General features: G+C 33.8%; 2 protein-coding genes across 3 annotated transcripts; one reads left to right on the forward strand and one right to left on the reverse strand.

Annotated features, from left to right (window-relative positions):
• The first annotated feature begins 795 nt into the window (after positions 1 to 795).
• LOC132551348 (heterochromatin protein 1-binding protein 3-like) lies at positions 796 to 13,103 on the forward strand. Of its 2 annotated transcripts, none has more exons than XM_060215485.1 (11): positions 796 to 850; positions 2,383 to 2,649; positions 2,816 to 2,939; positions 4,207 to 4,377; positions 4,808 to 4,939; positions 9,591 to 9,728; positions 10,240 to 10,429; positions 10,739 to 10,901; positions 11,449 to 11,561; positions 11,812 to 11,989; positions 12,516 to 13,103. In XM_060215485.1, the coding sequence occupies exons 2-11, from the start codon at positions 2,420 to 2,422 to the stop codon at positions 12,739 to 12,741; spliced, it is 1,665 nt and encodes a 554-aa protein (XP_060071468.1). In that variant the 5' UTR covers positions 796 to 850; positions 2,383 to 2,419; the 3' UTR covers positions 12,742 to 13,103. The 2 variants fall into 2 exon arrangements, with proteins under 2 accessions (XP_060071468.1, XP_060071469.1); XM_060215486.1 differs by having other exon boundaries at positions 827 to 850; positions 2,380 to 2,649.
• A 3,289-nt stretch (positions 13,104 to 16,392) lies between these two features.
• Positions 16,393 to 23,617, reverse strand: LOC132551331 (leucine-rich melanocyte differentiation-associated protein-like). The gene is made up of 6 exons (XM_060215463.1): positions 23,522 to 23,617; positions 22,174 to 22,274; positions 21,411 to 21,537; positions 20,960 to 21,099; positions 20,250 to 20,461; positions 16,393 to 19,598 (listed from the first exon to the last, which is right to left on the reverse strand). Exons 1-6 carry the CDS (start codon positions 23,615 to 23,617, stop codon positions 19,519 to 19,521), a joined length of 756 nt encoding a protein of 251 aa, XP_060071446.1. The 3' UTR covers positions 16,393 to 19,518.
• Between the last annotated feature and the right edge of the window lie 1,910 nt (positions 23,618 to 25,527).

Here is a 25,527-nt window from a genome sequence, read left to right on the forward strand (position 1 = left end):
TCTAAGATCGAATTTTTCAGTCTAGTGCTATGACGAAGTTTCCATATTTACTTCAATCTGTACTGCAATCCATTTGATAACTTTAAAGAGTGATGTTTGTTTGTTCAAATTGTCCGTGAACAATCACGACAATTTTTGGGCGGAGCCCCCTTGGTATTTTTTGTCAATTATGTGATGAGATGTTCATATTTCAGACTGGCATATGATCATCGTCAAAAGAGTACAATTTATTATTATTTCAAATTTTAAAAAAAATATCGTAGTCTTATGGTAGTTTTACCACGGATTTGAAAAAAAAACACTTCAGAATAGGCCTTGTGTGTCAATATATTCTCTGTACGGAAATTCGAACTTGACTTGTCATTTTAGTTCTGCATTCCTGATACAGTTTTATTATTGTATGTGTCGTTAAAATCTTTAACCCCTTGTCTTATTTTAACCAGAAATGTTTAATACAGAGGGATAAGAAACTTGATTGAGCGGTGACTGCTCTGGCATTAGCTTTGGTGCTTGTGCACTGGGGCGTAAAATCCCCTACACTCCATGCTGTTACCTAACTTTATCAACCTATGCCCGATTGCAGTTTTTCAATATTCATTTATTTTATCTGAAATAACCTCCGAGTACAGTTATTGCACAAGTTAACAACAATACAGAAGTATGCGTGTCTTGTCTCTGTCAAACAACATTTCTTTTAATCATTGTAGACCAGGGGAAGTAACCCCTACAACTAAAAATCATGAACACGCGATTCAATGACGTTTTGTACAAAATAAAGCGTCATCACATTGTGGGCACGCACAAGGTAGCGGTTTCAGCGCATCTGTGAAGCAATTTGCTGCATTCTACGGTAATTTGCATAGATTTCAAGAAAGTTTATTATCTATTTGTTTCCATATGTATATGCAAGTAGTATTCTATCTTTGCAAATGCTTTCTTAGTATAGCAAATAGTGTTCAGTATACATGTTCGATTGTAAACAGATTCAGTCACTGTGCACCGATTTACTGCTGTTTTGCAGGGCTCCACCGGGGTACATTTTCTATTGGGTTTTGACATAAATGTTTATATGTTACTTGGTCTGTACTTGCAGAAGATGCATATATCTGTAGCAACATGGATGTCGTATTTTCGATTTTTATTGCAAATGTACTTTTATTTATTTTATGCTTAAAGTGCACATCAGAAAAAAGTCAAATTGAGCCCCTAAACATGGCGAGTGCCCCTAACCTATTTCCGTCCTGCCAATGTCTCAATGAATCTTTGCATAATGATTATTGAGTTGTCAGACAAAGGTAAACAATCTTGTAACATAGATGTTTGCAGCTCAAGCAAATTTAACCTAGCAATATTGATACAACAGCATTAAGATTTTTTTAATCCGTAAATAATGCATTATTTTGAGACAATATTGGAAATGAGTCCTTTAAACCACAGGCATTGTGCTGCATCCATTCCAATATATATTTTACACTACTATACTTATACCAAGTGTCCACATGACTGTAAGGAAACTATTACCACTTGCTAAATTCTCATTATAAATTGATGATATAGATATTTTTTTCATTTTGTACACATATCATCAGTGTTTGCATCAAATTATTTTCTTGGTTTAGATAGTACTGATGCATAAAAAAGGATATGAACGGTTTTTCAGCATTGTGTGTCCCATGTTATATCTATTTTATGAGATATCTGCTATCACAAGTTAAAGACATTAGAATCATAAAAAATTGGATTTAAATATGCTTGACCAAAATTGCTTGTGTAAGCATTTTTTACTACATTGAATAAATGAATTAAATGATAGCGAGCAAACTTTAAGCATACTACCAGGTATGTACAGGTATATCTTATTTCAACATTACAGTGTCAGGCTGTCAACTGATTCCTATATATCCTATATTTTCCTATATTTTATAGAAAATTGGTCACCAATAAATGTAGAGATTGTAAATATTTCTTTGATACTGCTTTTGGCTTCTTTATTTTTCAAGATAGAGAATTCTTAAGTATTTAACAGCATCACCAGCCACCAGAAAATAATTCATTGCATCTCTTCATTGCCTGTATGGGCACCTTGCAAGACAGTACAACAGGATGTTGGCCTTTTAGGTGCCCATTCAGATGATGATGACAAGCTATGCAACAGCTCTCTGCCTGGATTGTGATACTGTTGAAGTAAATGGTTACTTTAAGGTAGTTATGAATGAATGATTAATATAGAAACAGTAAGTGAAGATAAGAATTGTTAGTATAAATGCCTTTGAATGAAACGATTTTCGTTTGGAAAGCTCTTATATTGTGCCTTCAAACTAGCAAGAAACTCCAATATTTGTTGAAACAATATTCCTATATTCCTCTTATATTTTGAAGTAGACTTGGTTGACAGCCTGCAGTGTGAAAACCTTGCACAATGCCCGCCATTAAGCTAAAGAAGGCGACACAAGAGTATCTGGCAGAAAAAGAAAGAGAAAAAGAGGCAAAGGCTGCAGCCAGTCTAGCTGCTGCAGCACCACCACCAGCTGAGGAACCACCTGCAGCATCCAAAGCAGTTAAACCTAAGGCCAAGTTCCTTGAGGCAGAAGTTCTGTTTGAAAAACGTAAACGTACCATACCACCAGCAGAGCTTCGGGCTGGAACATGGTGGGTTTAGGATCAATTTCACACTTTTTCTTCCATGTTTGCCAACAGATTGATTATATAACCTCTTTTTACATACCCAATTTTAAAATGAGCTAGATTTTTCATAGGTTTACCATCCATAGCCATTTCTGTTGTCTACTTATTCTTTTTGTATGTGTACTACCAGGCTAGACGACAATCTAGAGGTGAAAGAGGGAATGAATGTTTCCCTGGTGGCTCTTTATGATTACTATACTGAGACTTGTGTATTGGAGGAAGGCAAAGTGGTGGATGTCCCAGTATTTAACCGGGTAGGTATATTACAATATCGAAGGAGGACAAAGATTAAGTTGTCCCAATGTTTAACTGGGTAGCATATTACAGTACTGGTGGAGAGCAAGGTAGTGAATGTCCAAGTGTTTTCCTGGGGAGGTATATTACACAATTGGGGAGGGCAAGGTGATGGGTGTCACAGTGTTTACCTGGGTTGATATGTTACAGTACCAGAAAAAGACAATATGGCAGATGTCCCTGTCATTAACTCGGTAGGTATATTACAGTACTGGAAGAGGGCAAGGTGGTGGATGTCCCTGTCTTTAACTCGGTAGGTATATTACAGTACTGGAATAGGGCAAGGTGGTGGATGTCCCTGTCATTAACTGGGTAGGTATATTACAGTACTGGAAGAGGGCAAGGTGGTGGATGTCCCTGTCTTTAACTCGGTAGGTATATTACAGTACTGGAAGAGGGCAAGGTGGTGGATGTCCCTGTCTTTAACTCGGTAGGTATATTACAGTACTGGAAGAGGGCAAGGTGGTGGATGTCCCTGTCCTTATCTTGGTAGGTATATTACAGTACTGGAAGAGGGCAAGGTGGTGGATGTCCCTGTCTTTAACTCAGTAGGTATATTACAGCACTGGGAGAGGGCAAGTTGATGGATATCCCCCTGTTTAATTTGGTAGGTATATTACAGTACTGGAGAAGAGCAAGGTAGTGGATGTTACAGTATTTTACCGAATAGGTATTTTATAATACATTACAGTACTGGAAGAGAGCAAGTTGTTAGGTATCCCAGTGTTTAAACAGGCAGGTACTTCTAAGAGTGATTCAGAAACTGATGAACTCTGATATATGCAAGTTGCTTGAGGTAATATTCTGTCAGTAAAGTAATGGGCATTAATATAGTAAAATATAAGCCTAATGCCTATTGGGCATTAAAACCTTAAAAGGAATCCTGTATGTTTATGTTTATGGTATAACACATTAAACACAATATATCAGGTACTTCAGATATTAGAATTAGATTTCATCAAAACATGGTAAATCATGGTTTTGCTTTTTGATATATGGAAAACAATTAGAGTCAAATTGTGAATTGATTTTTTTATATGTGTTGTGAGGTTGTTGAAAGTTCTGGGGCCAAGTTTGGTGATAACATTGAATAGCCCTGTATGTGCAGGCATAAAGACTAGTCCTAGATGTTTGGCATATGGAATTCCACATCTCTTGTTTTTTTTTCATTTTATTGTTACATGTTCTGATTCAGTAATATTCTGTATGTATGTATTCAATTTTCAGTTGGTTAAAGATAAATTTGGAAAAGACTATGGCTTGAAAGAAGATTCTGCTTTAAAAGGACTAGTTAAAGAACGTAAACATTCTGATAAAAAACCTAAAGTGCAAGCTGAATCTCTCAACCTAAAGATGAAGGACATTTTGGAGGAAATCATCAACGAAGCTAAGAATCCTGTATCCTTTCAAAACTTTCCTGAAGAAGTAGTGATTTCTGCTTAAAGCAAGTCAAGGTTAGGAACTTTATATATAAGTCAGAAAGGAACTGTAACATGATTGAAAGTGGACAATATCACCCCACCTAAAAAAGGTTTGGGTAAATTGCTAAAAATAAGTGTCGAGATTAAAACGACTGAAATTTTACTTATTTCTTTCTAGCTTCATGATGGTGAAATGATATTCACAATGTAAATCTTTTTCAGTAAGCAATGGGAGGACTCCCAAGAATATCAAATATCTGGGTTTTTTTTTTTTTTGTTCATTTGAGTTCTTTCAAGTAATAGAGTGGGATAAGTTATATGAGACTGAAAGAATCTGTAGACAATGTCATCAGTGTCTATCAGTTTGAATTTCATTCTAATTGAAGCATTTCCTTAACCTATCAAAGAATAAAGGCTTACGGTTTCAAACATTAAAGAAGAACATTAGTGTGAAGTATCCAGCCCTGCAGCTGGACATCAAACCACAGAAGTTACTTTCTGCTCTAAACAGAGGCCTCATGTATGGCCACCTGGAACTGGTAAGATCTGTGTTTCAAATATCATTCAGTATTCTCAAATAGATTAATCACTTTTAATGTGTGGTTCACATCATAGACATAACATGTTCATATACTTTAATGGGAAAATGATAGAAAGGCTTAATGTAAATTGTAGATATTATTAATGTTTCTGGGATATATATTCTCTGGTAATATAAAAATATATACATTAATACTCATTTGTGTCCAACACGCTTGAGTCAAATTAAATTGGATAAGTCAAATTGTTTGGGTTGTTTTTCTCCTAGCTACGGGTCTGAATGACTGAGTGTAACTGGTCAGCCATATCTTTGTTAATGAGCCCTGTTGTAATTTTCAATCAGACATTAATCTCTGCATTTCCAAAGGTGCACAGGTGAAGGTTAGAATTTATCAGAATTAGGCAACCAAACTTACAAGAAAATATACTGTAGTATGTTAACCATAAATCAACTGTGTTTGTTTACTTTTTACTATAATATAGCCATCATGCTTCATCCTTTGTCACATGCAACCCATAGTGCATCGTGCATAAACATTTTTCCAGAAATGACCCCTAGGGACTTCAGGGTCTGAAAAGGGGAAATAAGTCAATATTTGCTTCAAAACGCTATACTTTATTATTGCTAGGTTGGATTTCAGCCAAATTTGGTCTGAAAAATCATCGAGGATTGGGAATCATATCTTAAATTCAGAAATTTGTTTGACCACAAGGGACTTGCAGCATTTTTCTTTAATCTGCTACTCCTTCTTAATGCCTTGGTAGATTTAAAACAAAGGAGGAGTGCCAATTTGGGCCTTCTGGCGGCCATTAATTAGTTATGGGGGGGTAAAGTGGGGGGTAAAATTCATAAACAGCTCCATTATGACAAACCTACATTATATTTTTGGATTTTTTCTTCTTAATTTTCATGTAATAATCCATATCAAAACATTCATTAGTAAAATTGATTGAAAAAAATATTCCATTGTTGAAAAGTAGGTCATGGTAATTAAGCTCATTAATTGCTAATTATATTAAAGATGAACTTAATTTTCTGCCTTAATGTACATAAAAACAATACCTTTATCATGTGTCATGCTTTAGTAAGATTTATTTTTGAATACTTTATAGAAAATGGAGAATTAATTAATGGGAGGGGGCGGGTTCACACTTTTGACAACTTTTGGTTGATATCAGAGTTGTCTTATGTAATTATATTAGATAATAAATATCTAATAAATAAATGTTAAATTGTACTGCATTAAGAACTGTTTAAAATAAATTGCTTGATAAATGTAGAGATATTTAAACCAGTTTGGTACGGCTGGTTGAGCTTTAAGCTAAAATGGCGGGATATAATGCCATCCCCTGACATATACCTTGTTAAGGATCTTTGTGTCTACCGGTGAGTATACATGTGCACCTTGTCTCAGACAGTTCATATACCCTTATATATACAATTAATACGTGGCAACTACACTTCACAACCTCAGCGATTTTAGTATACTTTCTTGGTTTGACTGTCACTGATATTGTACATATAATTTAGACATATAATTGTAATTCAACTGTTGTTCATAATTTTGTTCATCCAAATTAAGGTTTTAATAAGGAGTGTTTTCTAAGTTTATGCCCTGTTTTCTTTTCTTTTATCAATATGCCAGTGCACAGGCAGTGCGCTTGTTGTAAAGCACAATATAAAGTAAGGCTCTGTTGTCTGAATAAAACGGACATTCTGTCTTACTTGAAAGCAAATATTAATGATGCCTTAAGGTTTGGTGACCCCGTATGTAAAAAATGCAGGGGAAGATACTACAATCACCATTCATCTACTGAACATCCTAGTAGCGATGTAGAGCACCAGCTTGAGTCACCTGAAAACAAAAAAAAATCAAACTTGACATTCCACGGGCTACATTAGGTGAATCTCGATGTTTCATTTGTAAAATGTTAAGAGAGGAATGTAAAAGTAAAATGGTAATGCTCTCAACAGAAATGCGAGTAAAGATTTTTATTAAGACAGGTATCCTTGTCCCAAACACCTGCAGATGTTGTTCTTCCCACATAGTGAATGGTGATTTCCCATCTGATAGTCTATCTTCACTCGCATATTCCAGCAAAGACACTGAACTGGATTCTTCTGAAATATCAGAGATCCTTTTGACACTTAGGGCAGCTGCTTCAAAGAAAAGTTGTTTAGACTTTGATTCCTCAGATGGATTAACTGATCAAGATTACTACCGTCTCACAGGTCTGTATAAAAATCAATTTTCTGACCTTTTACGATCAGTTAATCCCTCTCTTTACTCTACACTGAACAGAAGCGCAAGGACTGCATTAGCTATCCTGCTTGTAAAGTTGAGGACTGGCATGTCTTTATCAATATTAGCTTCTCTGTTCAACATGACAAAGAGAATATGTGGAAAATGTATTCATTCAGCTCGCCAAGCATTGATGACCCACTTCGTTCCTTCACACCTTGGCCTGCAACACATCACTAGAGAACAAGTAATTCAAAACCATACAACGGTATTTGCAAGGAAGATGTTTGCCTCTGGTGAAGATGTCGCTATAGCTGTTGCTGATGGCACATATATTTATGTTGAAAAGTCCAGCAACTATACTTTCCAATGACGCTCTTTTTCGATGCACAAAGGACGCCCTCTCCTGAAACCAATGCTTCTTGTGGCCTCAGATGGCTATATACTGTCTGTCCTAGGCCCATATTTAGCAGACGGTCGAAATAATGACGCCAACATTACAAAACACATGTTGAAAACTAACACTGAGAACATCAAGGATTGGTTTCAAGATGATGATATTCTTGTCGTTGACAGAGGCTTCAGAGATGTGACAGAACTGTTGAATGATGCTGGCATCAAAACAGAAATGCCATTTTTCTTGCCAAAGGGGCAGAAACAACCCCCCCCCCCCCCACTTGCCTCTGATTCTCCCAATGACCTCATCATTGCTGAGCGAATGTTGGCTCTGTCAAAATGTCCCAATAAATTGCAAATTCAAGTTGAAAAAGAAGGTTTGGCTAGGAAAAGAGCCATATGGGTCAAGCTTGATGAGGCCAGTTTGCCTGACTTTCCTCAGCTGACAGAACCGGAGTTGAGAGATCTTACCATGGGAGTATATCAGTTGAAGCAGGCAAAGTCATATACCATGGAGCACTTGTCTGAAGATGGCCAGTATTAATTAATGGCATGCAGGGAAAAGCCTGGCTTAATTAAAGTTCAGATTCGTTCCAGACATGTTGCTTCGAAACTGTACAACCTGTGGATCAACAGTATTCCCCTGGTTTGACTCCTATATCTGGTTGGTATTGGCAGTGTAAGGTTGGTGCCAGGGTAGTGGGCTGCTGTGCCCATATTGCATCTGTTCTCTGGTACCTTTCTTATGAGCGACACCAGCCTAGGATAGCACACCCAACTGCCTCATCAAGCTACCTCAGCTGTGCTGATGACGCAATGATGATTGAGGACTGGTCTGAGTCTGACAGTGACAATGAGTAACTAACTATGTGTACGACCATTGTATGTATAGTGGAGTGAAATGCAACACTAGAGGTTAAGAATGATATCTTTCATTAGCCATTTCTGTGTAAATACTTCGGTAAAACCACTAGATACAGACATATGGTCAAAGTTGTCGAACTAAAATTCAAAGCACCGCCTCTTCTTTGTTTTCTTTAAAGTATGCAAAAATATTTCTTATTAAAACATGGTACATGATAAAGGTGTTGTTTTTATGTACATTAAGGCAGAAAATTAAGTTCATCTTTAATATAATTAGCAATTAATGAGCTTAATTACCATGACCTACTTTTCAACAATGGAATATTTTTTTCAATCAATTTTACTAATGAATGTTTTGATATGGATTATTACATGAAAATTAAGAAGAAAAAATCCAAAAATATAATGTAGGTTTGTCATAATGGAGCTGTTTATGAATTTTAACCCCCACTTTACCCCCCCCATAGCTAATGAATGGCTCAGATCTGACCTTAATTTTATGTCATATCATGACCGCCTAACCCCAAGGAATTCCTACACAAGAAATAAAAAATATCGGTCATGGCCGCCAGAAGGCCCAAATTGGCACTCCTCCTTTGGCCTGAAACATTATCAGGGAGTGGCAATATCATACATGCATGAAGTGATCTTGAGATTGTCTTGACCAAATTATATTTTTATGCTTTTGTCTTGTCAAAAACCCAACATAACTCATCTAGAACAAATACCAGTCGTCTGAACTTCTCATGTTTCAGTCACACTAATGAGAAAAATATTTGGAGTTTGATTTTTTTTAAAGAAAGAAAGAGAAGATTTGTTGTTACTTTTCAGTCTGATCAAAACTTCAACATGGTAACCACAAGAGTTATTTTGTAACATGGTTATGCAACTGTTTTTCATGCACAGAACGTACCATTTATGAGTTTCTAATACTTTAAAAGAATGTTCAGAATTTGACTTTAGCAGATTTGTCAGACCACCATCAGCGAATTCTGTGGTTTGTCCATCCAATTGTTAGATAACCGTTGATGGCCATGGCCCTCTTGTTTATGTTGTTAAATTCGTTATGTCATGAAATGTAAATATGTCGTGTGTAATTGGTTTTTGATGACTTCTCAAGTTTTATGTATCACTTGTTTTCTCTAAGGTGAGAGGTACAGGTAAATGTGGATTCTACAGGCTACCAGGTGAAAGTACTGCAGAGGAAGATCTAAAAAAAGAAACAAAGGAGAAGGAAAAAAAGAAGAAAAAGGACAAAAGTGACAAAGAAAATGATGACACAGCAGTAAGTACATACATGTAATACATATTTGTATTTTTCACTTGTGTTTAATACTGCCTACCAGTGATTGCCACCTTGCCACCTATCAGTGATGTATTGTTTTTGGTTGTTACTTTTAAACAAGTTTCAAACACTCCAGTTTTCCTGCATCATGCGAGTATAAGGAATACATAAAGGTGTGGATGGAAAAGAAAAATATTCAGCAACAGGGTATAGATTATCTTTCCTTTCAATATTACCTTCATAGATAGTGTGTTGGAAGGAATCATTTTGTCAGGTTTTCAATTCAGTGACTGTCACATTTGAATTGAGAACTTTCATTTAAAAAATGCTAAATCTTATAAACTCATGCACAGACATACATCTAAGAGAAACCATTCAAGTAGTACATTTTTTATCAGATATTTAAAGTGTGATTCAATGACCTTTTCACCTTTGTCACTGTTTGTTCTTAAAACCTTTTTATTGTGGTATGTTTTATTACTGGCGATAACAAACATATCCTTTTTCCAAGGCCGAAGGCGAAGGGGGAGAAGGGGATGAAGGTGAAGAGAAGGAACAAAAGTCCAAGAAAGGCAAGAAGAGGAAGAGGAAATCTGATGAATCTGAAAAGAATGAAGAAACTAAAGAAGGAGAGGATGACGAGGAACCCAAGAAAAAGGCAAAGAAATCAAAGAAAAATAAAAACAAGAAAAAACGTGCAAGTAAGTTATAATAAGGATATCTGAATCATTGTTGTCAGGTTTTGTTTGTTATAATCATACATTTTATCTTTAAGGAGGAGTGAAAGTAGCAATGAAGCATTTTGTCTTCAAGAAGGAGTGAAAGTAGCAATGTTGGTTGATGATGAAGATCTGTACTTGTCATAAAAAGTGAATGCAATTGAATTTTGTGTGAAGATTTATATGTTTTATTTTATTTTCTTAATTCATGTGTTCCTCCTTCTTTTAAAGCTGTTTTCCACATCTATTTTCTCATTTCAAGTTGTCTGTTTTTCTTACTCATTTGTGCAGGAAAGCCATGGTCAGGAAGTGGATCTATTCACAGTGACCCTCAATCTGTGTCTGATACATTCTCCCTTGCCATTACCTATATGAGTGATCCCAAGGATGCCTCTGTCACAAAGATAAAAAAGTATATTGGAGATCATTATCCGAGTGCTGATACAGATACCAGGTTTGTAACATTTTGTATTGGCTAGGAAGCAGCGAAAGTGTATATCTAATATCATAATGGTTATCCAGTAATATATTTACTCATAGAACCAAAGTGCTGCTGTTTGTATAGTAGTGTTATTGAGGAAGACCTTGTGCAGTCCAACCTTGGCTTAGCCAAGTATTGATTGTGTACCTCATTGCAAAGAGTGTACAAACTTGTCAGATCATGACAAAAATCAACAGACTTTTTTTAGAAATCTATACAAAGAGCTTAAACTGGTTTAGGGTAAAAAATCTAGTCACAAGGATAAATTTTGGGGGTTTTGTGGGTTTTTTTTTTTTTTTTTGTCATTTTAAGTTATTCCAATACTAATTGCACTTATTCATGCAAATTAGACTGTATTGCATCATAACAAATATCATGTATGATATTAAGAACTTTATTAGTCAAGTGTTGCATGTTAAGTTCATGACTTAAAACTAAGTTATGTGTCATTACCTAACATGTCTTGTGTACAAATACACAGTGCTTATGTCATACTGTCATGTACTCTCTTGTATTATAGATTAAAGAAGGCTTTGGAAAAGGGAGTGGAAAAAGGACTGTGGGAACAGGTGTCAGGTACAGGTAGTACAGGAAAGTTCAGGTTATTGGCAGAGGACTTCAATCCAAGTGATGGTAAGTCTGTAACAAACAGTGGAAAGATTTGTAGCCTCCCTTGTTGCACTTGTGAAAGATCTCATGTTTTTTAGGAGATTGATATTAAATGTTTTGCATAAAGTACAACAATTCTGTTATGGTCATTTTTTTATTGAATTTTTTAAAAAGAATGAAAAATGATTTACAGTTGATATTTCTTTCGAATTTTGGTTGAAGAATAAATTTTCACATGTTTCCAATAATTGGAATCTGTTACTTTTCTGTGCAGCTAAATCTATGGAGGACATGGTATGTCAAGCAATTGTAGCATGTCATGAACCCAAGCAGGCATCAGCTGGCTTGATTAAAAAATACATCATGGAATACCATCCAGAATTTGGCATTGACAATAAACCACATTTGTACAAGGGAGCCCTGAAAAGAGCCTGTTTAACCAACAAGATCAGGTGAGTTTTAAAAGATAATTTATCTTTGTAATCGATATTTAACTTTTGTCAGATCACTCTTTCTAGCAGATGTAAATTTGATTTAATTTAGCTAAAATGTATGACATTTTCTTTTCAACCATTCTCAAGATACTCTACTCTATTTATGACTAAGCCATTGAAAAAATATTTGATCCTAGGACTCCAAAATAAATCTCTTCTATCCGTGCCAAATATAGATATCTGTGTACGAAAATAAATTTGTTTTGTCAACTTTAGGTGAAGATACAGACCTGAAAGTTTGTTGTAGCTATGAAGCTACCATAGATTTATGAAGCTGCTTTAGTTAATTTGCCTGTGTATATATTAACTATCCATAGTCCTTTGAAAATTGGAGACTTGATAATTTGTGGTCACAGTAACCAGGTGTAATCATTGTAATCTTAATCCATCAATTTCTTATGCTAATTAAGTAATAAATTTATTTTATTGATGAGTGAGGTAATTAATTTTGCAGATATATTTTGAAATCAAACTTAAATTTCAGGCAGCTGTCTGGAATCGGAGCATCTGGATCATTTCAGCTGGTAGGTTCATTTTATCCTTCACCAGCCATCTTAGCTGGTGATGCTGAAGCGGAAGCTGAAGAGGCAGCAGCATTAGAGGATGATGACACCGAAGAGACTTACCAGGAAACCTATATCGTCCGTAAAACCAAGTCGGGGCGTGGAGGCATTCCAGTAACAGTTTTAACAAAGCAGAGAAAACGCTGACATCTTCATTTATCAGGATGGGATTCCCATTTTACTCATTGCTGTCATTCTTTCCAGATTTTAAAGTTGTCATACCATTATATAAAACTCATATGAGATATTGGACAATTGGTTCATTCACACATGAAAAGATATGAAAGCATTATTATTTCAATTTCCTATGAATTTCTTAAAGTATTGTTATATTCATATATCATATATTAAGTGTAGCATTGAACTTTGTTTTTGTTTTGTATACCTTGCTTATTGAAAATGCCAAACTTTTTAATGTTATATGCAAAAATTTTTTTTAAAAAGAACTCTCTTTCAAATTAGATAATGACACCTTTCTTGATGTCGCCAATGATTATTTTTTAACATTAGTTAAGTGTCATGATTTTTAGAATGAAATTTTACAGTATTACTCTCTAAATAAAATCATAAATATTTTTGAACATATTGTAAATAGTCTTGAAAAATAAAACCGATTTTAATAGAAAGCTAGGGTATCTATACATACTTAAATACTAATATGATGAATAATATGAAATATGTTTCTTTTGATTATTTTCTTATTGTTTATCGATGCTAGTTAAATTGATGTGAATCTTAAAAGATTAATTTTATTCCAGTTTAAGCACAGTATGATAGATGATAATGTATTATAATGCTGAAAGTTGTTGCTCTGTCCCTGATATTTAATACATTAATTTGATCATATGAATTAAAACATAACCAGTTCTTTACCAGTCATGCTTCTTTAGTGTCTTTCTTTGTTGAAGTTACTACAGTGTATCACATTTTCAGATAAGGATTTTTTTCTTTATATATTGTGTCTTGTGGGCTCCTTAATTTCCATTTTGTGGTGCAAAACAAATACTGTTAAAGGTTTACATAAATGAATCGCAGGCATTTAATTTTCACTGCACTATACATTTTATAAACATATACCAATTTAAAAAAAATTCTTTATGAAGCAGTATACAGAAGTTTAATCCAAACAAAGCAAAATATGGCGTTCTAGGGGGTTGGCATCATAGAAAAAGTGTTCCTGTATGTTGCCATTGAATTACTGTCCCAAATATATGATGGTTAGTATTTATGGTATGATCACCTATTTGTTACCATTAAATGTGTCTAGTTGCATCAGACACACTACAAATTCCTGAAAGATGTACACCTGAAATGTGTTTTTTTAAGAGAACCTGTTTTGAACCCAGTCAGTGGGCAATACATTACAGAATTTATGTCCTAATATTGACATTTCAGTATTGATTCAGGAAGTAAAAAATTGTTGTGTTTTCATCAATCTTACAATAGATTAAGCGAGTACAAAAAAACCTTAGGTAATATTTCTAGTTGTCATTGTACAGAGAAAAGAAAAAAATAATACAAAAAAAAAATTTGACCTTGATTTGAAATTGTAAAAGAGTGAGTGCTGATAATTTGAATAACAACATGCTATCTTCCTGTTGTTAAATATTCACTTATATTGATGCTGACGGAAGAATTTTTTACTTTTGGCTGTTTGATGCTGGTCATCATTTGTATTTTTTGTTATCATTATACATGGCTATCCATTTGTACACCATTTTGTTGTCATTGCTTATATGTCAGATGTAAAGCTCACAATTTTGTTTATGCATTTTCAACATCTCAGTTGTATTCAGTTCTTGAACCATGGATCAACTGTTCATAAATTAAGAACAAGATCAATCATGCCAAGTTGTCAAAGTTAGTACTTGTTGTTCAATCAAGTGTATTCTTACGTACCATTATCATAAAAGTCACAGGGGCCAGGCATAGCAAAGTGATGTTTGGAGGTGTTATCCTATTATGTATAAACCTTCCCACAATCATTATATTGAAGTGTGTAGTCCCTGTGATCCCAAGACTGTATAGAGGGAGCTATACGATAAAAACGGAAAGGCAGCAGCAGAGATATATAAGAATTGTGTTCATTATACATCATACCTATTCTCTAGTGTCAATAGATGTTGTTTGTTGTGGCATTAGATAAAATTTCAACCATTTTTGTAGAAGAGACACAAGAAATATCAATATGTATTCTGAATGTTAAGAGACGAGGGAATTTTTTTTTTTTTTGTGAGGAGAGGGTAGTTTTTGTTTTGAATGACTCATTTTCAGAACTGATATTATTACCTTTTTTGTTTCAGGTAAGAAATACCAACTTTCAGTGAAATATTGTTATGATGTTATAAAACACAATTTCTAATTTTTTCCTACCTTTATACGGAATTGAGTAAGATTTCATTCATAGCATATATACCAATGTTACTAAGTTTTTTGTCCATGTGGATGAAAATGTGACCCAAACACCATCCTTTATTTTCCAAGATATATATTTACATGTCTTTATCAGAAAAGCAAATTCTTCCGGGTAGAAGTAAATCAAACATGTAGGTCACATGTTTTTGTGATTGATTAGTTTACTGGAAACATGCCCTCAATTGATTTTCTTGAGTGTGACTGAAGCTAGTCACATTATGATGAAAATATGTGTACAAATCATGCATGCTGAGGACTTATAAATTCTGTGTGAGCTTTTATTAATTGTGTTTTGTTGATGTCTTACCTACATTTGATGTTAGTGGATTGATTAGCAGTCATTACATTTGTACACAGCCATTTTAACTATATAGGTCTGGCTGGTTAGTATAAATATGTCATAGTTAACAGCAATAAAATAACATGACATTCACCAATATTTTTACTTGTCTTTATGTTTGTACAATCATTATAAAGTAATTATGGTGTCCATTGGTCTGTTCATCCAACTAACTCTTTCACATTCAGAGATATTTTAGAGATTTAATGTTGAAAATTTCTGAAATTTCACACGGTTTGACTTGTTGTTTATATGTAGAAGAGCGATGAAGAATATTCCAAAGAGTCATTGCAACTGAAATGTGCATTGATATCTTAATATACTGGTCTAATATAGGATGTTACAAGTAGATTTTTTCCTATTTCAAAGCAGTGATTTTCATTTACCTTTAGCAATGATAATTCTACAGATGTTAAGCCTTAGGAAGATTCCGATTAAATGTTTTTCTTTTCGTGCACTTTTTAACAACTTTTTTAAAAATTTCATGCAGAGTAAGGAATACATCAAAGTCAAGCAAGCTATTTTTCAAGGAAGATAAGTCTTAATAAAGTATGTGCTTAAAGTAGTATTTCAAGTTAGTATACCATAAGGCCAAATTTCCTTGGATTAAGTGAAGCTACTTCACAGAACATCATACAGAAGTACCGTACCTTCCACAAAACAATTTGGCTATTACTGGCCCAATAACAAAACCACATCAGTACAGACTAGTCCAATTCTCAGAAAAATAAACTGCCACAGGAAGGGAGCTTTAAACCATATATCTCTCATCTTCATCTGAAGGTTTTGTAGACCGTCAAAAACATCTCACTCCTTTGGATTTGGGGTGTTTTGTGATGCAGTAGATGAAAAAAATGACAAACACTTTAATTATTGTCTTTTTCCTTTTTTATTTTTTTCAAGTTTCAATATATTATTTAGCAAATTTGTACAATATTGCTTATAAAGTAAAACAAATTATATTTCATTATCATTAAATAATCATATGTCATTCACTAATAGATCTGGATGTAAATATTCATCTATTTATGAAACTGTTTCTGTTTCAATTTAAAAGAAAATTATCTTTCACGGCAAGTAATTGTATGTTTGTAGATGCAGTTACTACTCCCTGCCACATTAAATACTGAAGACTTATCAATGCAATAATGAAAGTTTCAACATCTAATGTACATATACAAGTAAAGTGGAAATTAAAAAGAAATCTCAAACAGGAAGGGGAATCAATCTTGAATTTGATCTAACTCCAAGAGTGATTTCTCCAGGATGTGTGATCATAATGAATTCAACTGAAAGAAGGATTTCATTAGGGATTTTGATCTTGTCTTTAATTCAAGGAATAAATTCATCTAGCAGCATGATCTGGCCCGTATTCATGAAACCGTCCTCATGCTCAAACATGAATTTTGTGCTCAAGCCTTATGTCATGTTTAAGTTAAAAATTTAAAAATAAGACTGATTTAGTCAAAGATTTAAAGAAAAATTTGAAAGGACTTCAAGTCAAAGTTATATTCAATGTTTATATTAGACATATGTATTATTTTATATGATTTAGGCAAATTATAAAAAAAAGTCTGCTTGAGCATGAGAATGGTTTCATGAATACGGGCCCTGGAGTTGAAATCAACTGAAGGAATGAATTTATCATTGATGTGATCCAGAGGCAAAATAAATAAGACATGCATTGAAACAAGTCACTTCTTCAGGAACGTGAGCTTCAAGTGAATTCAACAGAAGGTGACGTCAACAGCAAAGTGAATTCAACTGAAAGGTTAATTCATCAGTCAACAGGGAAACAAATTTATTTAACAGATGAAATAAACGTTACAATTGGAACATACTTTTTCATATTGTTACACAGGGGATATATACTAACACTACCCAACATCCTATTCCCTACAAGTGTGACCATGTGCATGACTACTTTATTCTCACAAACATTGAATTTGGCATCAGCAATGATGAGTATCAAATATAGCCCCGTAAGACTTGTTCATGAGATCACATTTCAAACCTCAGTTTACAACACATTGGGGTCAGTGATTGTAATCATAACTGGGCTAGCCCATCAGGATCACAGTCTGATAACTAAATCATAATTTTATATATTGAAATCTACTTAATTTTATTTTTATAAAAATCATTGTATTATATACTATTTAAAATTATGATATTGGCACATTACTGACCATTATTTTTCATTGATGTGAAAACAATCAGTTGATTGTGACACCAATGAAATTTAATGTCATGTGTACACATAAAGTTAGAACAACAACATTGTATAATTACAGCATGATTACAGCAGTTTATGAATAAACAACACCAAGGGATTCCATGCATCTATTAATAAGCCCATTCAAGTCTAAACCAATACAGTAATAATATCAAGCAATGCCTAATCTCTGATCTGTGACAATCTCACCTCCCTATATTGAGTCAGAGATCATGTGTTACCCCTGGATTTATTGTAGAATAATTCATATGCTTATACAGTAAAGTTCTTCCTCAGGTAATATCTGATTGCTTATCCCTCCAATGTTAAACCGGGTATTTCATGTAAATAACATACTTAGAGTACATCTCCATATTGTCTGCTAAAGAGTAGACATGGATAATTTCTAAAACTCTTTACTTACTTTAGGAAGACTTAGAAAAATACATATATAACAAAATACAACTTTAAAAGTTGTCATTCTCAAGGAACTCTTTTTTTGGCTTCTTTCTAGGAGGAATAAAATATAATGAAAAAACTAGATAAATTGAAACCAATATTCATAACGCGAACAATTAATGCAGGTGATACAAATTCCATTATGGTTAAAAAATTGACTTTAGAACAATGAAAAGATAGCCAATTGTCTTAATTCTTAACAAAATCCTGCAAGGAATGAAGCCAATACAGAGTGCTGACAAGGATTTTCTGAAAAAGTAATTGTGACCTTGACAGTGCCACCCTGTAACTCAAACTAGACTGTGATATTAACATCCTTTATACGAATGTGAAGTTTGATTGAAATCTCTCCAGGGATGAGGCCATCTGATCGCTTGTGAGTATAAGAGTTATACACATAGAGGAACATTCCTTTATCGCCTTAACAACATTTGTTGTAGGGGGATAATGAACTCAAGACATCCTTGTAACATCAAGCTTTTTGTAAAACCGAGGAAATTGTTGAACCATCAAAAAAATACTTTTACAGAATAACACTGAAATTACCCTGTGAATAAGGCGACGCTTTTCTGACCAATGTGACAGTTTCTGAATGACATGTTTCTTCAACAAAAACAAAACAACAATATACATAAATAAACACATTTCAAAATAACTACAGCTAGGACATGACATATGTGATGGATATTGTAACGATGCATTACCCAGTAAATATCGCAAAAATGGTATCGAGTCCTTTTGCTGGAATGGAGACTTGAACAAGCTTTTAAGCTTTACATAAGACTTACAATACACATATATACTAGTTCACTTGTTACTAGAGACAGGACATTCCAGTTTCAGTGCATTTTTTCCTTTCAAAATAATATACTCTATTCATTGCAGCAAATTGAAAACAAATATATACACACATGATCTTAGGTTGTTGCATATAGTTTTCATCTAAAAACCCACTCACATACAATCTTTTAAGCTTTCTTCATTCAATGCAAACAATCTTCTTAAACCAATGTCATGCTCACCACAAGCAGTCCAAGAAGAAATCTTACATCTGCCTACAAGAGGAACACAACAGGAAACCTTTGATGTACTTGCAGGCAGACAGCCACATCATTTACAGTTACAATATTCATTTTGCAAAAAATTCCCGCAAGTTCAATTCATAAAAACTTCAATTTTGATGTGGAAAATTTCACCAAAACATTGAGAGCAATTCTTTTGGGAGAACAACATTTTTGAAAAAACTTCAAAAACATGAATGGGCCATCTTGAAAATTGATACCAAAACAGTTTCCTCAAAAATAAAAAAATGATAGCAGACCATTAATTCATATATTTACAAGAAAAGATGAAATATTGTCATGAAACGATTCTGTCTATCTTGTTAAAATCTGTTGTAAATGTGAAATCCTTATAGTCAACTAATCACTAGGGTGTGACTGTCATAAAAAAACTTGGCACTATAACTTATTTTGTTGTTTGTTCATTTTAACAACTACAAATCATTATTACGAATGAACCGGTTGCCTTCAGAATGTCTTCCATAATATACGTATTTACTTCTTCCATATGAACCTGAAGAAACAAACAAAAGGCAATCAGTCAGATACTGAGGCATTTCAAATAACGGCATATCTTTTCAATGCTGAGTGTTTGGACAATCTTTAATTTTACAGGAAATGTGCACATTGTACATGATAATTTTCACTAATTATCTCACTTTGACCATTTCTTAGACAAGGAAATTTACCCAAATGCTTTGTTCAAGAACACATTTAAGAATTGATAAATATGTGCTATGTGTGTCTTTTGTTTCAATCTTTGTTTTTCACAACTTATAAATGTCATTATGGGGTGTGTTTAAAAGTGATTGAGAGTAAGCAATGTATTTACATATTACTTTGTCACTACACTAATAACTTTCTTGGAATGATACCTAATCTGGAATATTGGTGAGGGAATTTATAACTGAAATCTGTCTCCTATTTCCATCACATTTTCTTTACTAACTGTCAATAAAACAAATTCATTGTAGTTATTATTATAAAAGTATTGGGAAACCTATTCATAACAATAAACAAATTCTGCTTTGTTATAGTGCTTTGTTTGTACAGGTAACATTGGACACAGGTAATTTTCAGCTTGTAAAGGTTACACTTAGCACGGGTTCCTATAATGTTCCCTTTGTAACATGTTATTGTCAACAATTCCCTCTGAGTCACATACCTTTGTGGTCATCCACTTTCCTCTGAGATTCAGGAAGGGGTGTGTACCCAGTAGGATCTTCCTCTTCTTTTCCACCTTCAATCAATGTCTCAGCAGTACCCTTGATAATCTGCATAAATGGTCCAACACGCTTGGCTTCAGCCAATTCTTCAAGTTTTACAGGTGAAGAATCCAGGAATTTCAAATTGTTTAAATGAAACAGAACATAAAATCTGTAAACAAAAGTTTGAATTTTTAATTAATAAAAAACACTTAGCATTACAGTCAATAGGGAACATAGAAGAATATTTTTCCTGTAAATTATGTCATTATCATACAAGTTTCATTAATCTATGTTAAAAAAAATTAAAGGAAAATCCTGTTTGTTCACACAACCAAAAGTTTTTTCATATATAACAGAAATCATGCCTTTCCATGTGCTTACTGCTGTATAAATAAATGTTCATTAGCATTCCTGATGGTTCCATTGCTGTTAACCTTGTGACATTACTGACTTTGGTTGACCAAGATTTACCTGGTGGATTGATGAAACAGAAAATACTTCTTCTCCAGGAACACCTGGTCTTGTTCTCCTTGTACTTTTTCAGGAGTCTCTGTGTAAATCTTTCTAATGTTCATATCTTGCCATAGTTTTTTTCTAATTTGAGTTTGAATTATGAATTTGTTGACATGTTGCTATTTTCTTCATTGTTTATTCAAACAGTAATTACCTGTATCTTCTGTAGTCTTCTTCATCCTTCTCATGGTCAGATAACTGGTTTGGACACGCAACATTGCCAAGCATGCTAAGGTATCTCAGTCCAGGAAGGTTGGAGGCAAGATTTTGCACTATATTGCTTAAATTGGTAATCTAGTAAAAATCTTAAGGAAATTATTTCCTAGAACACTAGTTATCAGGATAAGTTTGTTCCATTTATTGACACTTAAACCTGTGATGATTTTTAACATATTATTGTTCACATTCAGGTTTATGATACTTTCAACCAATATCTCATCCATTTACCTTTCTTTCATAAAACTTATATTTATCATTTATATCTTCAAGCACTTGATATTTTCAAAACATGTTTAAGGAAATGAAATTTGTAATACTGACTAGAAATGAATGGGATTTCTGATAAAGAACGTAGGCTATGTTTACTATTTCTTTTAAAAGGATACTTTATTTTTATTCACTGTAAGTGTGTGTAAGCTTTCCATCTTTGGAAATTTTAAATTTTCATCAAAACAATTATTATCAAGTATCAATTCTTCTAGATTGACAAATTGATCTAATCCATTCAGAGACCTAGACAAAATGAAAAAAAGCATTTAAATAAAACTTTGCAGAAAGCAATTTACAATCTTTCCAGCTTTACATTCACATTTTAAAACATATGCAAATTACATATATTTTCCAGACAGATTATTTAACTCATGCCATGACTGGAAATAAGCCCAGCCATATCTACTTTTGTTCAATAGAATTAACAATCATCACAACACTATTTTAAAGCTCTTGAAAACATGCTATAAGGAATCCCTTGACTTTGAGGAATATGTCTGCTGCCTTTTCCAAGGTTAAGTACAGTACCAGTCACAAAATTGATCACAGGTTATATATGGTCATAAGAGAAAAAAATTATGAGCATTCCATGTCTAAAAAAAGACAAACTAGATTTCAAATATAAGAATAGGTAATTTGCTAGATATATGTACATGCATTTAAGTTATGTTTATACAGTTTTTCTCATAATATTACAACATAATAAACAATATTCCAATATTGCATGTAAATTATAACTACAGTTGTGATATACATCAATCTATAAAGTCAAAAGCTGCAGATGCTTTGTATATTGTAAATTCTAATTTGATTATTCATAGGGAAGTAAGATCAATACTTCTCGTCAGCATGATATGAATTGCAAAACAGTGATCTTACTGTAGTTGGTTGAAGCTCAGATCTAGTCTGCGAGTGATGCTAGCATAGTCAGTAATTAACTTCTCAGGAATTTCCGCAGCATCGTGTCCTATATATGAAAGCTGAAATATAAGTTGTATGATGCATTTTGAATAATTGAAAAAATTTAGTTCTTTGCATTACATTTACATTACATTACAACTGGCCTGACAAAAAAATTAAGTAACAGTAATGGAAAATTGGTTTATTTTGAGCAATGTGAAGTGCTTCAACCAGCTTAAAAATGTTGGCATTTATGTGTTTAATTTGCCAGAAAAAACTGTTATTAAAATACACTTCACACATTTTTCAAAATGTATGGATGTAACAAGGACTTTCCAGAGAAATATGGACAATTACTATCATAGGTCTCTGTATATTGTCTCTAGCGGTATCAAGCTACCATGTCCAGGACATGACATTTTCGTGAATCGGTTCTACAAAAACGTCTGTCAGTTGCCAGCTGGCCATCATCCATATGGACAGTCTTCGAACTGATTACCCAGGCTGTTGCAGGGATGCTAAACCCTAAACAGTAAGTATATCTAATATCTACTCCTGTTGTGAAAGTATTTTGAAGTGACTACCCAGTCATGCAATGTAGTATTGCACAGTACAAAGGACGGGGCTATAAAAGAAAATGAACAGAGGTTATTTCCAAATGTATCTCTATTGAACAGGTTTTACTTTAGCATTTGAATAGCTGTGTGTTTTACTGTTTGATGGCCCTGGTAAGTTTTTATGTGTTTTCGGGCTGTTAAGAATGTCATAATAATAATAACTTTAGCAGCAAAATGGTGTAAATGTTAGCTATCTCATGGCTGTCCCTATAGACCTACAACTCATCACAGTGGATTATTTAACAACCATGAATTGTTGGTAAAAAGAATATCATTTCTTTTATGCATCTTAAATTCTTTTAAGAAATAAATGTATAAACAACGTACATCTGTTTTTATGTCACCTGACATTTGAATAACGGAAGTATTTTGCTAACTCATCTCATCGCATATGGCTAGTTTTAAATTTGGCGTTCAACATTCGTGTTTTCCAAAGATAGATCTAGTTATCTTATTTTGGAGTCATCCATGTAAAATGCTATAAGTTTTTAATCAAAACAAGTTTTTTATTCAAGTCATATAACACACTGATAAAGCTCTGATGTTGATACGTATTAACGAGGACAATGCACTATTATACCTAGTAGTTACAGATCTGATACAAACAGAAAGTTGACAAGTCTTCATAGGGTATGTGACAGAGCCCATTCAACAAAAGTTATTTCCCACTTGATCAAAGCCAAGATGAGCTCTTCCCCTCGAACAATTACCTGACCATCAACAAAGGTTATATCATCTTCCTGTGTGCCATTTTCCTCTGATTCTTCAGACCCATTGGGTTGTTTATCATCCGCTTCGTCCGCCATGTTTTCAATCACGTGATAAAAATTGTCGAGCACTGTCACGTGTCTATGATTAAAAGGGAGGTCATATTTAGGACGAATTAACATGTTGAATTTTCACAAGCTAGTGGTTACGCTATCTGTTACCAAGTTTTGAGCAATTTGGGCCTGTTGACCAAAAATTTAACGTTGTACTGGTGATAACTTTTTATGATATAAGGATAATGACGGAAAATAAGAAAATGGTATATATATATTTTTTTCATTTGCTGGATTAAAACCGCATTGCCACCAAAATTGTTCAATTTGAAAAGAAAATGTTTAAATCCTATATTCCTATATATGATTTTGTTCTGAAATCCAAATTTAAAAAGAATTTTGTGCATCATATTTGCAAGCTTTCACTTGCAAATCGTAAGGATTCAGGAAACGTGCTAAAAAGAGGTACCATAGTAACAGGGAAAACGTTAAAATTATTTACGCTAAAACCCGTATCACGACGTCAACAACGCCGTCACAAAGCACATTTATGTCTATATCAGGGTCTACATTCTATATGAAGACGGTTTCCTTGAAACAGTTTGGATATTCCACAGAGCTTAGTCGGAGTTATAACAGGGAAACTTTATAGGATAATAGTATATCATGTGTTTTTATTGTTGTTTTAGGAACTTACTTGTACCACTCTGATTAAGGGGAGTACTGTGTTGTGTATATTAAGATATTAAAACACTATGATTTACATGTACGTTTGTCATTTCTATGCACAACCAATAAATCATTTGATAATATAAACAACGAATAAGAAATCAATTTTACAACCAACGCTGTTAAATGATGATCAGTCACCAATCGGAGGTCTATTTTGTAGTCATAGACAGTTGACAGGTCATAGTTGACAAGGGATATCTATACACAGAAACTTAGACTCTCTGAAAATGGAAAATCTGCAAGTAGACACAAATTAAACCATACTTTGAAATGCCACTGTTTCAATAAATAAAGCAATACATTTTAAGTCAAATTAATTTATTTTCCGATTTCGGAGATCAATGTAACCGTCATTGTAGATGCACGACCTTTTTATTTTGACAAATGCTGTAATTGTTATTTTGTTTTGGGAAGGGACTTAATTATGTTGTAATAATTACCTGTATTATTAGTCTATCATTGATTATTATGACAGTAAAGCATGTTTAAGTCAGGTCTGAAGAGTGGTTGAGTGGCGTGGCAGGTGACCGGTTTCGAGTTCCGGATAAGATGTGATGTGAAAAACGTATTCAATCACTTGCCCGACATCGTAGGTTTTCTCTAGACACTAGTTACCTAGTAATTTAAGTTAAGTCGTAGACAGGAGAGTCGTTTTTATGCTGTGTATGTAAACCTTGGACTTTAGGAAGACTGCACATCATCGTAAGTAGTTTAATTTTGTAATCTGAATTACTTGTACATTGAAACAAATTAAACAGCTGATACAACTTCACCAGCATGATTTTATCCCTTCATAAGATGAAAGGATTTAGTACAATGCAGATAAACGCAAGATGTATAATTTTGAAAGACAAAATGGGAAGGTACAAGCTGTAAAAATGTTTTGCTGCAGAGTAAATTATCTTCCTTGCCAAAAACCCAACAAAACTAGAGTGATGTGCATATATATTGGTATCCGGAACGACAATAAATTTGATGACGCAATAATGACTGATGACGTCATAATAAATCACACGTGATTTGCCCATCGCAACCACAAATATTAGCAGCGCGCTAATGATTTCTCTATAATTTTACTCCAAAAATGTCACTGATGCCCCTCTCTATGCCAGGGAAGGACAGATTGGCCAAAAGAGGTCGAATACCCGATGTAGGACAGCAACATTCTTTAGACAGATTCGGTCCTGAAAGGGACATGAGAAAACCAGGAGGTCTGAGTCAGT

This window comes from Ylistrum balloti, unplaced genomic scaffold (genome assembly GCF_031769215.1).
Source record: "Ylistrum balloti isolate Yb309-2 unplaced genomic scaffold, AGI_CSIRO_Ybal_v1 Utg370196, whole genome shotgun sequence".
Taxonomy (NCBI): Eukaryota; Metazoa; Mollusca; class Bivalvia; order Pectinida; family Pectinidae; genus Ylistrum; species Ylistrum balloti.

Bases quoted from the DNA above. Each gene is read 5' to 3' on its own strand.
- LOC132551348 (XM_060215485.1), top strand. From the start codon at position 2,420: ATGCCCGCCATTAAGCTAAAGAAGGCGACACAAGAGTATCTGGCAGAA. The intron at 9,729-10,239 runs GTAAGTACATAC...CCTTTTTCCAAG, and splicing joins AAGAAAATGATGACACAGCA to GCCGAAGGCGAAGGGGGAGA. The intron at 10,902-11,448 runs GTTTGTAACATT...CTTGTATTATAG, and splicing joins AGTGCTGATACAGATACCAG to ATTAAAGAAGGCTTTGGAAA.
- LOC132551331 (XM_060215463.1), bottom strand. From the start codon at position 23,617: ATGGCGGACGAAGCGGATGATAAACAACCCAATGGGTCTGAAGAATCA. The intron at 21,100-21,410 runs GTATCCTTTTAA...GATTTTTACTAG, and splicing joins TTACAGTGAATAAAAATAAA to ATTACCAATTTAAGCAATAT. The intron at 20,462-20,959 runs GTAATTACTGTT...TTTTGTTTACAG, and splicing joins GAAGACTACAGAAGATACAG to ATTTTATGTTCTGTTTCATT.